General features: G+C 40.7%; 1 protein-coding gene across 1 annotated transcript in view; it reads right to left on the bottom strand.

Moving 5' to 3' along the window:
* Positions 1 to 4,824: 4,824 nt before the first annotated feature.
* The window catches only part of OPHN1 (oligophrenin 1), a 594,204-nt gene continuing 584,177 nt past the window's right edge, over positions 4,825 to 14,851 (bottom strand). Inside the window, exons 22-24 of the mRNA XM_068962396.1 lie at positions 10,108 to 10,273; positions 8,980 to 9,030; positions 4,825 to 4,858 (exon numbers count right to left, since the gene is read on the bottom strand). Coding sequence (XP_068818497.1) covers positions 4,825 to 4,858; positions 8,980 to 9,030; positions 10,108 to 10,273 — 251 coding nt within the window. The remainder of the gene's footprint in view (positions 4,859 to 8,979; positions 9,031 to 10,107; positions 10,274 to 14,851) is intronic.

The raw sequence follows: 14,851 nt of genomic DNA, 5'->3' as shown, positions 1-14,851 counted from the left end.
TTAGAATAACAATTTTTTACTTGTGTGACCTTGCGCCAGTTATTTTAGCCTGCTGGGCCATAAATCCTTTATCTGTAAGATGAGGATAGTACCCACTTGTATGATTGCTGTAGGGACTAAAGGATATAAGGTATATGAAGCACCTAGCACTTAGTAGGTGCTTAATAAATGCTATCACTGTCAGCTCAAGATTTACATTGCCAGTTTCTCTAGCCTCCTGACTGAGGTATGCAGATAATTTCCTATAGTTGACACACTTCAATTATCACCCCCTTGCCGTAGCCTCTTGAATGACTATCCATCAACCCCAGGTCAAGTCAATCTCTTCTCACAGAAGCTTTTTCTTTAAATCAGAGAACAAAAGGGTAGATGCTGAGGTTCATTCTTTGTAATTCTTTGAGTATAGCCCAGGGCAGGAACAGAGCTAGCCAGTCACTGCTCTTGGCTTCCAGCCAGACTGGTGGTCCCAACACTTTAGACCAGGTTCTTGATCTGTTTCCAGGGAAACACATAGCAATCTCACAGCCACATTTTTGGGACACATATTCCACTAGAATTGTGGTATCTTTCTCTGGTTCTTGGGCTTCCCTTGTGGCTCAGCTGCTAAAGAATCTGCTTGCAATGCAGGAGACCTGGGTTCGATCCCTGGGTTGGGAAGATCCCCTGGAGAAGGGAAAGGCTACCCATTCTAGTATTCTGGCCTGGAGAATTCCATGGACTGTACAGTCCATGGGGTCGCAAAGAGTTGGACACAACTGAGTGACTTTCACTTTCTCTGGTTCTCAATAATCTCTCAATATTTATGGTGGAATAAAAATTGATTGTGGAATTTCCCCCCAAGGAAACCACAGTGGAACCATATCTCTAATATCTTCAAAAGTACTGAGGCTTGAATGGACACTGCTTCTGTGGCTAAAATCTGCATACCTGCTTGGTTTAGTTAGTCATCTAATGGAACAGAGCAGAGAGTCCACAGCTCTGAGATTAGGGCTCAATGAGTACTTCCTGACTGAGTCCACCAGGCCTCACAGAGATTCTGTTTGGGGGTGAGCAGCAGGTAGAATGGTAGCCACTTGGCTTACTTGCTCCTGGTTTCTAGCAACTTGGCCTTTGAGACTGGGTAGAGCTGAGAGTTCAATATGGCCACTTGGGTACACCTTCATTAAGAATGTTGTCAAATTTCTACTAAATTATTTCCACAAAGGTTCTCAGTGTGTTTATGTCAGATAACATGTCACTAACTCATCAATAAGCCATATTTAGAGTTAAATCTCAGGGAAGACAATGGCAACCCACTCCAGTACTCTTGCGTGTAAAATCCCATGGGCGGAGGAGCCTGGTAGGCTGCAGTCCATGGGGTCACGAAAAGTCGGACACAACTGAGTGACTTCACTTTCACTTTTCACTTTCACGCATTGGAGAAGGAAACGGCAGCCCACTCTAGTGTTCTTGCCTGGAGAATCCCAGGGATGGGCGAGCCTGGTGGGCTGCCGTCTATGGGGTTGCACAGAGTCAGACACGACTGAAGTAACTTAGCAGCAGTAGCAGCAGCAGAGTTAAATCTTGAAAGTAGCTATTGCCTTTCAGTAACACTGTTCCAAAGGCATCTCAGAGTTGGTTAGTGCATGTGTGCATTCTCTTCTCATCATCCCATCTCTCGCCTCCTCTTTTCCCCATGGCTATGCTTCTTCTTGGTTCTATAGTAAGTGCACTAGTGGGGCCTTGCTAGAAGAGTCCAATAGGAAAGTCCTTTCTCTCACACTGGACCACATTATATTGGGCTGGTCAAAAAGTTCATTTGGGTTTTTCTGTATCATCATATGGAAAAACCTGAATGAATTTTTGGCCAACCCAATAATTACACAGATCCGACAGAGGATGAGATGGCTGGATGGCATCACCAACTCGATGGACATGAGTTTGAGTGAACTCTGGGAGTTGATGATGGACAGGGAGGCCATGTGTGCTGCGGTTCATGGGGTCGCAAAGAGTCAGACATGACTGAGCAACTGAACTTAACTGAAAGACAGGCTATCTTAAAACCTATCCTTAAATCAAGGCACCTGTGTGGAAACAAGTGGTGACACTTTTTCCAGCAGCTTCTCTTCAACAAATAGGAATCAGAAATGTCTACTTGTCAGATTTCTGACTCACTTCACTAATTAATTGTGTTTTAGTTCCTTTTTAATGATTGAAACATCAAATGAGGAAGACCAGGAACTTAGTTCTGGAAGTCCCATTTGGTGGCAGTATATGTGGCTCAAGAAAGAGGGTAAAAGCCAAACTCTCAAAATGGTGGTCCCTAAAGCTACCAATCATGAGGCCCTTTGCTTGATAAGCATGGTATAATTGAAAGAACCTTGAGTAGGGATATTGGATCTTGTTTAGGCACAGCTGCTAACTTGCTCTGCCTCAGTTTCCCCAATAGTAAACTAAGCAGTTTGACTAAATAATACTGAAAGGCCTTTCTAATCAATTATTTTAGGAATTGTAAAAAGAGTCTTTTGTCTCAAGGGCTGTGGTTCTTAATCTTTATTATGTCACAGGTCCAATTTGCAATTCACTAGAATGTTATGGCCCATTTCCTCAGAAAAGGCACATTGTTGTGGAAGTCTACATACCATTTCAGAGGCTTTATGAAGTTCCTGAGTCCATAGATAATGGGTTAAGAACTGTTTCTTTCAGGTGATAAAAGAGCTTATCTTCAAAAAGCAAACATGAAACAACAATGACAACTACCTGGCCTTTATCCATCTTAACAATTTTCCCCAGCATTTGATCCCAAAATGGAACTCCTACAGAACAAACACAGTCTGCCTTTAAAAAAAAAGAACTGTTTTAAACATTTGTTTGTTTCTGATTGCTTGGAAAGGAAGCTGTTAGGACAAAGCAGGAAGAAGAATAATTCAAACAGACATAGGCTTTGACATGCAAAACATGCTTTGCAGATTTGTCCTAAGTATATAAAAGCAGGAAGGGCACCTTCCTGAGTCCACATTGGAGGGATTATAGAGGCATCACTCTTTCTGTCTGGGCCATAGGAGCAGATGCATTCTTGGCAATGTAGTACTATGCCAGAGCTCCAAACTGGCACTAAAGTCCATATCTTTAGTAAGAGAGACATGGTAAGAGCCTCCGAAGTTCAGCAAACATTCCTACTCCCTTACTTCCAAGGTAAGCAATGGCCCCAACTCAAGTAATTTTTAGTTCAGGGTAAGACTTCTAAGATCAATCTTTAGCCCCAAATCTTTCAGAGATAGATGGCCTTTTGAGGAGGCAGGAAGTTCAGAAAACAGTTGAAAACTGAGCTCCTCTCTTCGACTCAGGTCAGTGGACAGCTTGGTTTCTGCAGTCTGGCTTGAGGAAGTTCAGCCATTCACAGTCTTATAGGAGCTCAAGATAGACCTTCTAGGGGAATGAAGAGAGAATACAAAGGAGAAATAAACGTGTATAGGACATGTGCCTCTTATTTTATAGCCTCCCAGAGCCTGAAGGTGCAGGGACAGGAAGAATCTGCTCTTCAGCACACAAGGATTTGAAGAAGACCCTTCTAGAACCTGGAAAGGGTCCCCTGAGGCCAAGGATTTTACAACCTGAAAGGAAAAGAAGAGAGTAAGGAATTAGCTATGACTGGTTAAGCACTTAATAGCCACTGGGCAGTAGGGCCTCTCGTGGTAGGTAGCAAATCTGCTGAGTAACAGCAGCTGGCTAGGAAAAAGCCCTTATAACTCAGATTCCATAGACCAGGCCCAATATGGTGCTATAATCAGGGCTGGAAACCCTGTGCCTTTAGCTTGAACTCTAATCCTCAAAAAGTCTACAGGGGATATAGAAGCCTGATATCTCTGAGATTACCCCCCCCCCTTGCCGAATGGTCACTGCCTTTATGGCCCTACAATAACTCCAGATTTCCTTTTACTGGGACTTTACCTTCAGCTTTACCGAGAGCTGATAAGAAAAAGCTTATCTACCCACAGACCTCTGAGGACTGGCAGTGATAGGAAGAAAAGGAAGGCTGAGGAGTACATGGAAAGCTCTGCTCCAGATACCTGGATCTTGTTTATGCATGTATTGGTTTATATCATGCCAACACTCTGATTGTCAATCAGAACTTCTAGGCAGAGAAAGAAATTTCCATGATCTCCATGGCTCTGGTGATCTTAGTAAGTTACGTATCCCCTCTGAACCTCAGTTTCTTTATATGTTTAGTGAAAGTACATATTATCTTCCTTATTTCTGACATTTGATACGGACTAAATGAGCTAATGGATGTGAAAGTGCTTTGTATTTGACATATATAAAGAACTAAGGATGAAGGTTCAAGGAATATGAAATAGTGATTTGGGCTGAAGGAATGAAATCCCTCTACAAATACTAAGGTAGACTCTTGGGACTTACCAAAATATCAAATGAGAGTTTACTGATATTCTTACAGACCTAAAGGATGTCAGAATTAAAAGGTTCCAAACGTTTCATTTTACATATTAGGAAATTGAGGCCCAGGAAAGGAAATGTAATTGCCCCAAATATCACAACCTAAGATTTCTAATGACCTTGATTCAAAGGCAATTCATAAAATTATACTGTAGTTTGGCTGAGAGAGAAAGAAAGAAAAAGTAAACTTAAAAACAGAGAACCTCAGTATTAAATGACAGTAAGTATAAGGGTCATGTAATTACAAAGTAGTAAACTGAGCCACAGAGGTGAATTCCCACCCTCTGGACTTACATGGCATTCCAGTTCTCAAAAACTCAGATCTCATAAAAGAAGGCATATGTGTAACAAGATTTTATAATCAGAAGAGGATACTACATACCTGAGGCCTCAACTCTCATCTCCAGGAAGTCTGCCTTGAGAACTGCGGGTAAAGGATGAAAGACATTTCACTAAGACTCTAGAAATCAGAACTGGAAAGGCAAAACAAGTGGGTGGGTAACCCTTCCAAGACAGTGCCAATCAGGCCATTTGAAAAATTAGGAAGTGATTCCATCCAGATATTTCAAAACATCTCACTCCATGCTTATAGGTTAGGCTACCTTTCTAGCAGATTTAGAGAGCCCAGTGTCCCAGACACAAAAACATCTTTCAGGTGCTACCACAATCCTTTGAGTGTCATACAATGGGAGCTAGGGGAGACCAGAGAAATTGCCCTAAGACCAAGGACTACATTCTATGATTATCTCCAATGAGAGAAGGGCAAAGAGGAAAGGCAAATACCTTCTATGAAACATGAATCTTCCTTTGCCTCAGAGACCAAACAAGCTTTGCCTGGCCTCTTGATGTCTTTAGATCAGTCCTATGGTCACCTTGTCTAGAGATGGTTGGAGGAAAGAGAAAACCCTGGAGAATTAAGGTCCATATAATGTGGGCAGAAAATCCCAGACAACAGCTGGTCCCAGGGCTATGTTCTCAACATTGTTTTTCTCCTCTCTCTTGAGTCTATTTATACCTACTCCCTGAGTGATCTTATTCCCATTCACGATTTCAATTCCCATCAAGCACTGAGACCCCACTCCCACCCCAAAGGATACTATTCATATTGTAGTATATGTGAATAAATTTGTACAGTGTCTGTACTCAATAATTCTACCCCTAAATGTATGTAGGTCCAGTACCAATTACTAGTCTAAGTTGTAGTTACCCATTGGTCATTACTATCTGGATGTCACACAGAATCTTCATACACAGTGTCCAAAATTGATCAGAGAAAGTTTTCCACAAAACCTGTTCCACCATGATTAACTATTGCTACCATCTACCCAGCTATCCAAGTTAGATTTTTTCTCTCTTAATCCTTCTCCAATGTTCCATATTTGAAAAGTCATTAAGGTCTTACTGAGTCTACCTCAAATCTATCCTTTCATTCTATTCCTGCTAACAATGCCATATATCAAGACCTCATCAACTCTTGCTAGGATGACTGGCCTCCTAATTGGTCTCACTGCCTTCAGGTTTTACTCTCCTATCTTCCTCATTACCAACAGAATGTGTGTGCCTTTCAAAATAATTCATGCAGATTAGAATATGCATTGTCATTTTTTAAGCTTTTAAGCTCTCCATAATGACTGGGGAATAAAGACTGAACTCCTTGGTATGTTATATAAGGCCTTTACAATCTGGCCCCAATCCATCTTCCTGGCCTCACTTCCAGCTGAGCTTCTTCCCCTCAACCCCACATTCCAGCCAAAGTGGAACACTAAGCTCTGTGTGAACTTGCATTGAATAAGTGGTTCTGCCTTACTGAAATATTTCCCCCTCCTTTCTCTTCTTTTGAGTTTTTAATTTTTAAATTGTTGTATATGGGAGATAAATGAAAAGTGAGGTCATTCAAATATCAGGTTATATATAGTCAGGTGTACAAATTGGAGGCAAAAAGGGGCACAGCAAAGGTTAAATAGATTATCATTTTCATTAGCAATGAGATGAGATTGACTGTGGCTAGTCTAAGAATTTTGACCAGCAGCCAGCATGTAGATGCACTGATGAAAATGGTGGTTACAAAACTGGGGTCAGAAAGAAAAACACCAATACAGTATATTAACACATATATATGGAATTTAGAAATATGGTAATGATGGCCCTATATGCGAGACAGCAAGAGAGACACAGATATAAAGAACAGACTTTTGGACTCTGTGGGAGAAGGCAAGGGTGAGATAATCTGAGAGAATAGCACTGAAACATGTATATTACCATAGAGGAAATAGATCACCAGTCCAAGTTCAATGCATGAAACAGGGCACTCAAAGCTGTTGCACTGGGAAAACCCAGAGGGGTGGGATGGGGAGAGAGAAGGGTGGGGGGTTCAGCATGGGGAGGACATATGTACACCTGCGACTGATTCATGTCAGTTTATGGCAAAACCCACTACAATATTATAAAGTAATTAGCCTACAATTAAATTACTTTTTAAAAACGGGTCTAGATGGAAGGGGTGCTTTTGTCATGTGGATGCTGAATGGGAGGACTCTGTAGGTACCTAGGAAGGTGACTCATGACATATTGGAGGACTGGTGTACCCACCTTGGTCTTACACACTCCTGCCAAGATAGAATCTGGGGATAAGGAAGAGGATTAAATTTAGGTTCCAGAGGCCTGAATATAGGACTGGTAGGGTCATCCTCCATCCTGAAGTGCCTGCTTTGGCCATAGTACCCTATTTTGCAGTTGGTTCAAGACTTCTCTGAGCACTATGACAAAGCCTAGGCAATGGTTACCAATCTTTCCACATTTTCAACATCAGTTTGGCTATAGTTTCCCTATTAGAAATCAAGCTGCCTTAAAGATTCTACTGGACTTTGTTCATGCCTAGTACATATACAGCTCAATGCCTTGGTTCCCTGTTCAAGACTACAGAACAATAGTTCTCATTTTCAGTGTATTCTACCCATCTTTCAAGCTTCATCTCAGATACCACTACCTCTAAAAAGCTTTCCTTTAGATATGCACACTTCATTCTATTAATTCAAGATTGCTTTATTCTATTTTCCTCTTATTTATTTATCATATGGCTTATCCTAGGGAGGGAGGAAGGACTACCCAGAAGTAGTAAATAGTCCTGCTTATAGGCAGATGCTTTAAGAATATTAAGGTGTCTCTTTCTGTTTTTCTTTTTTTTCCCCCCTCAAGCCTATCTGATTAAGCCTGCTTCAAAAAATATTCTAGGTAAAAACTTTACCTTCATTATATCAGTAGGAGAAATCTAGGGCTTTGACCTCGCTTTCATCTGTTATGGTAGAATAAATGGTAAATTATTGTCTAAGGAGAATTTGGTCTAGACTAGAGTTCCATGTGACTGACTGCCAAGCAGAATTTCAGTGGCCTGCTATTCAGAATCATGTCCTGGTGAGTCAGGGCCCACAGTTTTAACTAAATGATGTCTAACCTATCCCAGCTCCAGTGCTGGTAAAGGCATATTACTCTGCTTTTAATTGAACACCCAGAAGAGTTACACTCCTATCACCCACCAGGAAACACAATTTTGATCTCTCTGATAAGCAACACTAAGTGAACTCACAGAAGAGTCCCTGAAGGATAAGCAATCATTTCTCCAAGTGTTCCAATCTAAAGGGCCCCAAATGATAGGCCTTGAAAAGTCTATACTAGCATTTGAAGAATTTTAAAAACAAATTAATTGGAAAGAAGAAAGGAAAGAAATGTAAAAACCTAGATTCCCAGGTGCTACTCCTGGAGATTCTGTTTTAATGAGTCTAGAGTGGAAGGCAGGAATCTGTGTTCATTTTTTTTTCCCTCAAAAATTTCCAGGTGATTTATATGTGCAGCCAGTTTGAAAACAGCCACCTAAGTCTAATGGTTACCTCTGAAATCAGGACTATGCTCATTCTAAGGCCACTTATGTTAGAATATTGCACTCTATATATTTCTATCAGTTGCCCTTTTAGAATAAAATAGGATCTAAATAAGCAAACTAACAAAAAAAGACCTACAATGAGCATAATATTTTTGCAATACCCCTTGGCATGTGAGTACTCTGTGTGTGTGTGTGTGTGTGTGTGTGTGAGAGAGAGAGAGAGAGAGAGAGATTGAAAAACAGAGTCAGAGGAGCAGAGACAACAAATACAGAGATAGACAAAGAAAGAGACATGGAGAGAGAGACAGAAAGAGTCAAAGAGATAGGGAAACTGAGAGACAAAGAAACAGAGACATAAGTAGAAAAACACAAAGAGAAAGAAAGAGACTGAGAATTACAGAGACAGAGAAAGAAACAGTGTAAAAGAAACAAATAGGTAAGAGTGACATAGGCAGAGAGACACACAGGTATAGGGAAAAGGCAGAAACACAAGTTAAGATTGGGGAGACAGAAAGACAGTGTTGAGGGAGAGAAAGGAACAAACACAGTCAGACAGAGACAGAGCTACAGGAAACAGAAAAGGAGAATGTTAAGACAGTAAATGACACACTCATGATGCATTTATTAAAAAGTGATTTGGTTGAAGTTCTGTCACGTGCATCTCTTACCTTCCTGTTTTCCGGGAAGCTGTTTCAAAGAATCTGGTCCTGGAAGCCACTCTGCAAACAGAAGTCAACCAAGTCTCATGAACTGCTCTGAAATATGTGTGAGAACCAATGGCCAATGGAAATGAGAATAAAATATGAACCAGACAGGCCACCAATGTCACGTTCTGCCTTAGCTTGCAAAGGATCTGGGTCTGAGGGAAAATCTACATATCAGAATGTGAAATGGCTCAGACACCATAGGCACTCCCAAGGCTATGGCTGATACTTTCTGCTTCCCCTTAGTTCAGAATGGTCTAAGTATGATATGCATTCAGGCTACTCTTGGGAGAAATAAGTAAAACAAGTTATTGGTCTCAGAGTATAGTTTTTGGCATTTTATAAATACACTTAGTTAATCAGTCCAAATGGTAGAGGCTTTTATTTTCTTACTTCCTCAATTTTACAATTATGAGACAATAAACACAAGAAAAAGGAAAACCAGGAAGCAGGATACTGAGAGGGGTCCCAGGCACTGGCTATGGAGAAGCCAGCCAGGTTAGTTTTGTGGCCAAGCAAGGCTGGTCCCTAACGGGTGCTGTGGCCCCACCTTAGCTGCTCTATCCCTGCTCTCTTGGCTTGCAAACCAGCCTCAGAAAGACCTGCTGGATATTAGTTCTGTTCTTACCCTGTAAGATGCTCTTTGGAGAATGAGAGTCATTTTGGAAAAATTTTTAAATCATACTTTCCTTTTTTTAAAAAAAGCCTTAAAGTACAAGTAAAATGAACAAATCTGTTCATTAAATTACTTTTAAAACAAGTAGTAATAATAAGACAAAAAATTTCCAGGCCAAGGAAGCATGAAAGCAGCAGGTAATCTTATTACCCTACAGAGGTCAGGGCAACTAAGAAAAATGGGTGTCCTATCAGGCATTAAGTTTTAAACACTTCAGCTTAGGAAAACTCTCAGGAAACTCTCCCAGTAGAAAACTCTGAACAGGGCTGGTCTATGACAGTTCCTTTCACTATGAAGTGAATGATGCCCCAGGGTTGTGCATTGTACACCCTTTATAACCATAATGATAATCTTAAAAGCATTCTTAGTGATCTAAGGTGGGCTTTAGGTCAAGGTTGAAAAACAGCCCTACTTACACAGATGATGGGATTTCCCCTGCATTGCCAGCCATAACATCTGGCTTTGGTTCTGGTTTCTGGGAAATAGTTGCCCGGCAGGGAGGGTCTGGAGGCCTCACTGGGGGTCTGATGATGGTTGGCTTTTCTCCCGGAGGCCGTACTTTGCTGAAACTGTCAGAGTCTCCTGGAAGAGAGAACAACAAGAACTTGAACAGTTAGCCAAACTGAACACTACTCCTCAGGAGATACTTGATATTGCAGTGATATTGGCCACCTTTCTTGGTCCCCATTTCTTTTTGGTTGCTAACAACTCTGGATTAAAAAATTATTCTAGCAGCTATCCCTTCAGATAGTCTATGTTTGAACTCCAGCTCTGAAATTTCATATTTGTGTCACCTAGGGCATGAATTTGCTCAGTCTCAGTTTCTTCAACTATATAAAGACCAATAATACACATAGCAGGTGCTTAGTCAATATCTGATCACTGAATAGATGGACATGAGTTTGAGTAAGCTCCAGGAATTGGTGATAGACAGGGAAGCCTGGCATGCTGCAGTACATGGGGTCGCAAAGAATTGGACACGACTGAACGACTGAACTGAATTGAACTGAGGGTATCAATTTGCTCAGTCTCAGTTTCTTCAACAATATAATTAAGACCAATACTACATTACCTTACAGAGGCATTGGGAGAATTTACTTAGGTACTGGCTCAGATGGTAAAGTGTCTGCAATGCGGGAGACCCGGGTTCGATTCCTGAGTCAGGGAGATCCCCTGGAGAAGGAAATGGCTAGTCCACTCTAGCACTCTTGCCTGGAAAATCCCATGGATGGAGGAGCCTGATAGGCTACAGTCCATGGGGTGGTAAAGAGTTGGACACGACTGAGCGACTTCACTTTCACTTTTCACTAACATGTTTAGTATTGTGACTGACACATAGCAGGTGCTTAGTCAATATCTGATGATGAATTTGTTATAGTCATCATCACCAAAAAATCAGGTTCTTTTTGCTTAAACCTTGACTATTGTAGCAGTCTCCTAACTGAACTTTCTACCTCTATGTCTCTAGTCTCCATGTGACTCAGCACAAAATAAATACACATAATTTTTTTTAATAAAACAGTTCTGGCAGGAATATATTGAAACAGATGCATGCACACATTGCTCGTAGCACTATACAGTGGGCTTACTCTATCTAGATAGCCTGACATCAAGGATTGTGGAACAATGTGGATGAAATGCAAAAAATACATATGAGACAGTCCATGCTCATTGATCCAGTTGATCCACTTTGAAGAACAGACCCAAAGAAATTAACCCAAGAGGAAAAAATAATCAATCAGCACAAAAACATGCTTCTTAATAGCACAAAGTCAGACTCAAGCACAAAGGAAATAATTAAATTCTTACAGGCATTTAACCAATACATATTATGCATGAACTAACAAGGATTTGGGCTAGGTGAAAAATGTATTCATATAAAATAATATTAACTGAAGAAAAGGCCACAGAAATATTCATGGCCTGATGAACCCCATCTGGAAATAGACACATGTGCAAGGGTGTTATCAGATTTTGATATTCACTCAGTTTTTGTCAGTAAACCCTGATAATCACTTTTTCTTCTACAAAACTTTTTAAGGTAAATGTAAAAAATATCAACTTTTATCCATAATCCTTAAGTATTTGAAAATTGTTTTTCTAGATTTTCTCAGTGGCTACAAAACGTACAGGATAAAGTTCAAACTCCCTAGCAAAAATTCAAGGCCTTCTATGAGTTGGTACCAAATTATTATCCCAGGCACTAACACTGGACTTTAACTCCAGCTCTACTTTTGTTAAACCAGTCTCCTAACTGGCCCTATCAAAGCAATCCCTTGGTTCTTCTAGATGAGACAGTATGGTACAGTATGAAAAGCAGAGTCTTCAGTTGGGCAGATCTGGCTTTCAGGCCTTGTTCTGCTATTTCTAAGCTGTGAGACCCTGGACAGTTATTTCAACTCTTTGACTATGAAGGTATTCATCTGAGAAATCGGTATCCTCACGAGGTAGTTGTAAGAACTAAATTAGATGGCTGATAGAGAGTACCTAGCTGACAGCTGGGATAAGTGAGTGTTAGACTCTGTCCTGCTTCTTGTCCAATATATACTCTTGTTTTCATGTTTGATCTGTATTGAAAGAAAAAGAAAAGAAAGAAAGTGAAGTCGCTTAGTCATGTCTGACTCTTTGCGACCCCGTGGACTGTAGCCTACCAGGCTCCTCTGTCCATGGGATTCTCCAGGCAAGAATACTGGAGTGGGTTGCCATTTCCTTTTCCAGGGGATCTTCCTGATCCAGGTGTCAAACCTGGGTGTCCCGCATTGCAGGCAGATGCTTTACCCTCTGAGCCACCAGGGAAGCCCGATCTGTATTGAAACCACCCCTAAACACTCAGCTCAAATCTCAATCCTCTGAACACTCCACCTGGCATAGGTAATTTCCATCCATGTAAATGCTCATAAAGTACATATATTGCTCTGTAGGGTTTTTTCATTCCTCTAGCTAGTCATTCTTGTGAGGAGACAGATATGAAAAAAATGATAATGATAATACAGTATGATTTGTGCTCTAATGGTGATATGAGCCAAGTACTATTCAGTCACACACAGAGAAATTCTGTCTCCCCATCTAGGCTGTATCTTACATTTCTGGACACACCATTCCCCTTAGCACCAGGTCATGTACACAGAATTGTAGCTAAATAATGACCAAAATAATAATAATAATCTATTTGTTCTAAAATGTTATACCATTCAAAGTACTCTTCCAGATAACTACTGATGTTCACAATAAGCTTGTAAGGAAAGAATAGTAGATGGGTCTTATCTTCTCCATTCTACAGAGAAGTAAACTGAGGTTTGGAAAGGTGAACTCACTCATCCACGATCACATAATTAGGTAAGTGGTAGAGAGAGGACTAAGACTTATAACTCCTATTTCTGCATCCACTGTTTTTCTCAGTGTTTGGTGTTTTGTTGTTAGTAGTAGTAAAAGTGAAGTGAGTCAGAAAGAGAAAGATAAATATAGTATTTTAATGCACATATATGGAATCTAGAAAAATGGTACTGAAGAATTTATTTACAAGGCAGCAATGGGAAAACAGACATAGAGAATAGACTGTGGACATGGGAAGAGGGGAGAAGAGGGCGAGATGTATGGAAAGAGTAACATGGAAACTTACATTACCATATATAAAATACATATCCAAAGGGAATTTGCTGTATGGCTCAGGAGACTCAAACAGGGGCTCCGTATCAATCTACAGGGGTAGGATGGGGAGGGAGATAGGAGGAAGGTTCCAATTGGAGAGGGTATATGTATTCCTATGGCTGATTCATGCTGAGGTTTGACAGAAAACAACAAATTTCTGTAAAGCAATTATCCTTCAATAAAAAATAAATTAAAAAGGAAAAAGTTATAAATGATAGCAATAATGATAATGGTAATAAAATAAGTAATAAAAATTTAGCTACCATTTTTTATTGAATACCTGCTCTGTTCTAGATACTATGATACTATACTCAGTCCCTTATGCACATATTCTCATTTAACACTAACCATAACCCTGAAAGATAAAAAGTATTAACTGTTCTATAGCTGAAGAAACAGAGAGATGAGAAGTAACCTCATAGTTAATTGGCAATAGATCCTGGTCTATCTACTTTCCAAAGCCCAAGTAGTCACAAGTACCAGTGATTTTCAACCCTGGATAAACATAGAGAACATTGAAATTATATAGTACTGGAGACGCAACAGCCAGAGATCCCAGTTTAATTGATTAGGGTAGGACCTGGGTATGGATATTTTCTAAAAGTTCCCCAAGTGACACTATGTATAGCCATAGTTGAGAACCTCTAGCCACATGATGGTGCTTGCTCACCTGCAGATCAGATTATAACAGTTGACAACACTGTTCCATTTCTACTGGTTGCTGGAGTGAGTACTGGATAGGAAGCATACACTTCAATCAGAGCCAGAAAACATTTCTACCTGAAGCTGTGTCCACCCTAAGGCTATCATTTCCTTTGATGAGAAAACTGGATGACACTCCCTGATGACACCCCATTCATTTACCAGTTGCAGGCACATCCAAATAGACATCTACCTAAGGCCTTGGAAAACAAATGTCATTAGACTTGCATCTTCCTAGGCTCTTTATGAAAGTGAAAGTCACTGTCATGTCTGACTCTTTGTGACCCCATGTACTGTAGCCTGCCAGGCTCCTCTGTCCATGGAATTCTCCAGGCCAGAATAAGGGAGTGAGTAGCCACTCCCTACTCCAGGGGACCTTCCCAATTTTGCGATCAAAGCCAGGTCTCCCACATTGCAGGTGGATTCTTTACCATCTGAGCCACTAGGGAAGCCTGAGAATACTGGAGTGAGTAGCCTATCCCTTCTCCAGGGGATATCCCCCACCCAGGAATTGAACCATGGTGTCCTGCATTGCAGGTGGATTCACCAGTTCAGCTGCCAGCCTCCTTATTGGGAGCTACAAATTGATGTTTCATTATAAGTCGAACTTCAGAATAGTAGCAAAGGGCTTTCTTGGTTGAAAGACCCCAATGTTGTTCTCTCCTACCTCTAATGTGTCACAGCAAAGCCACAAGTCAAACAGGCAGAGAGGGAAGAGTAATAATACCCAAGAGTTGAGAGACCTAGATTCCAGTATTAATACTAAAACTAACTTGCTGTCTGACCTTGAATGGATCATTTCCCTACCTT

The sequence above is a fragment of the Capricornis sumatraensis genome, chromosome X (genome assembly GCF_032405125.1).
Source record: "Capricornis sumatraensis isolate serow.1 chromosome X, serow.2, whole genome shotgun sequence".
Lineage (NCBI taxonomy): Eukaryota > Metazoa > Chordata > Mammalia > Artiodactyla > Bovidae > Capricornis > Capricornis sumatraensis.
This window is presented reverse-complemented; position numbering and strand designations above follow the sequence as displayed.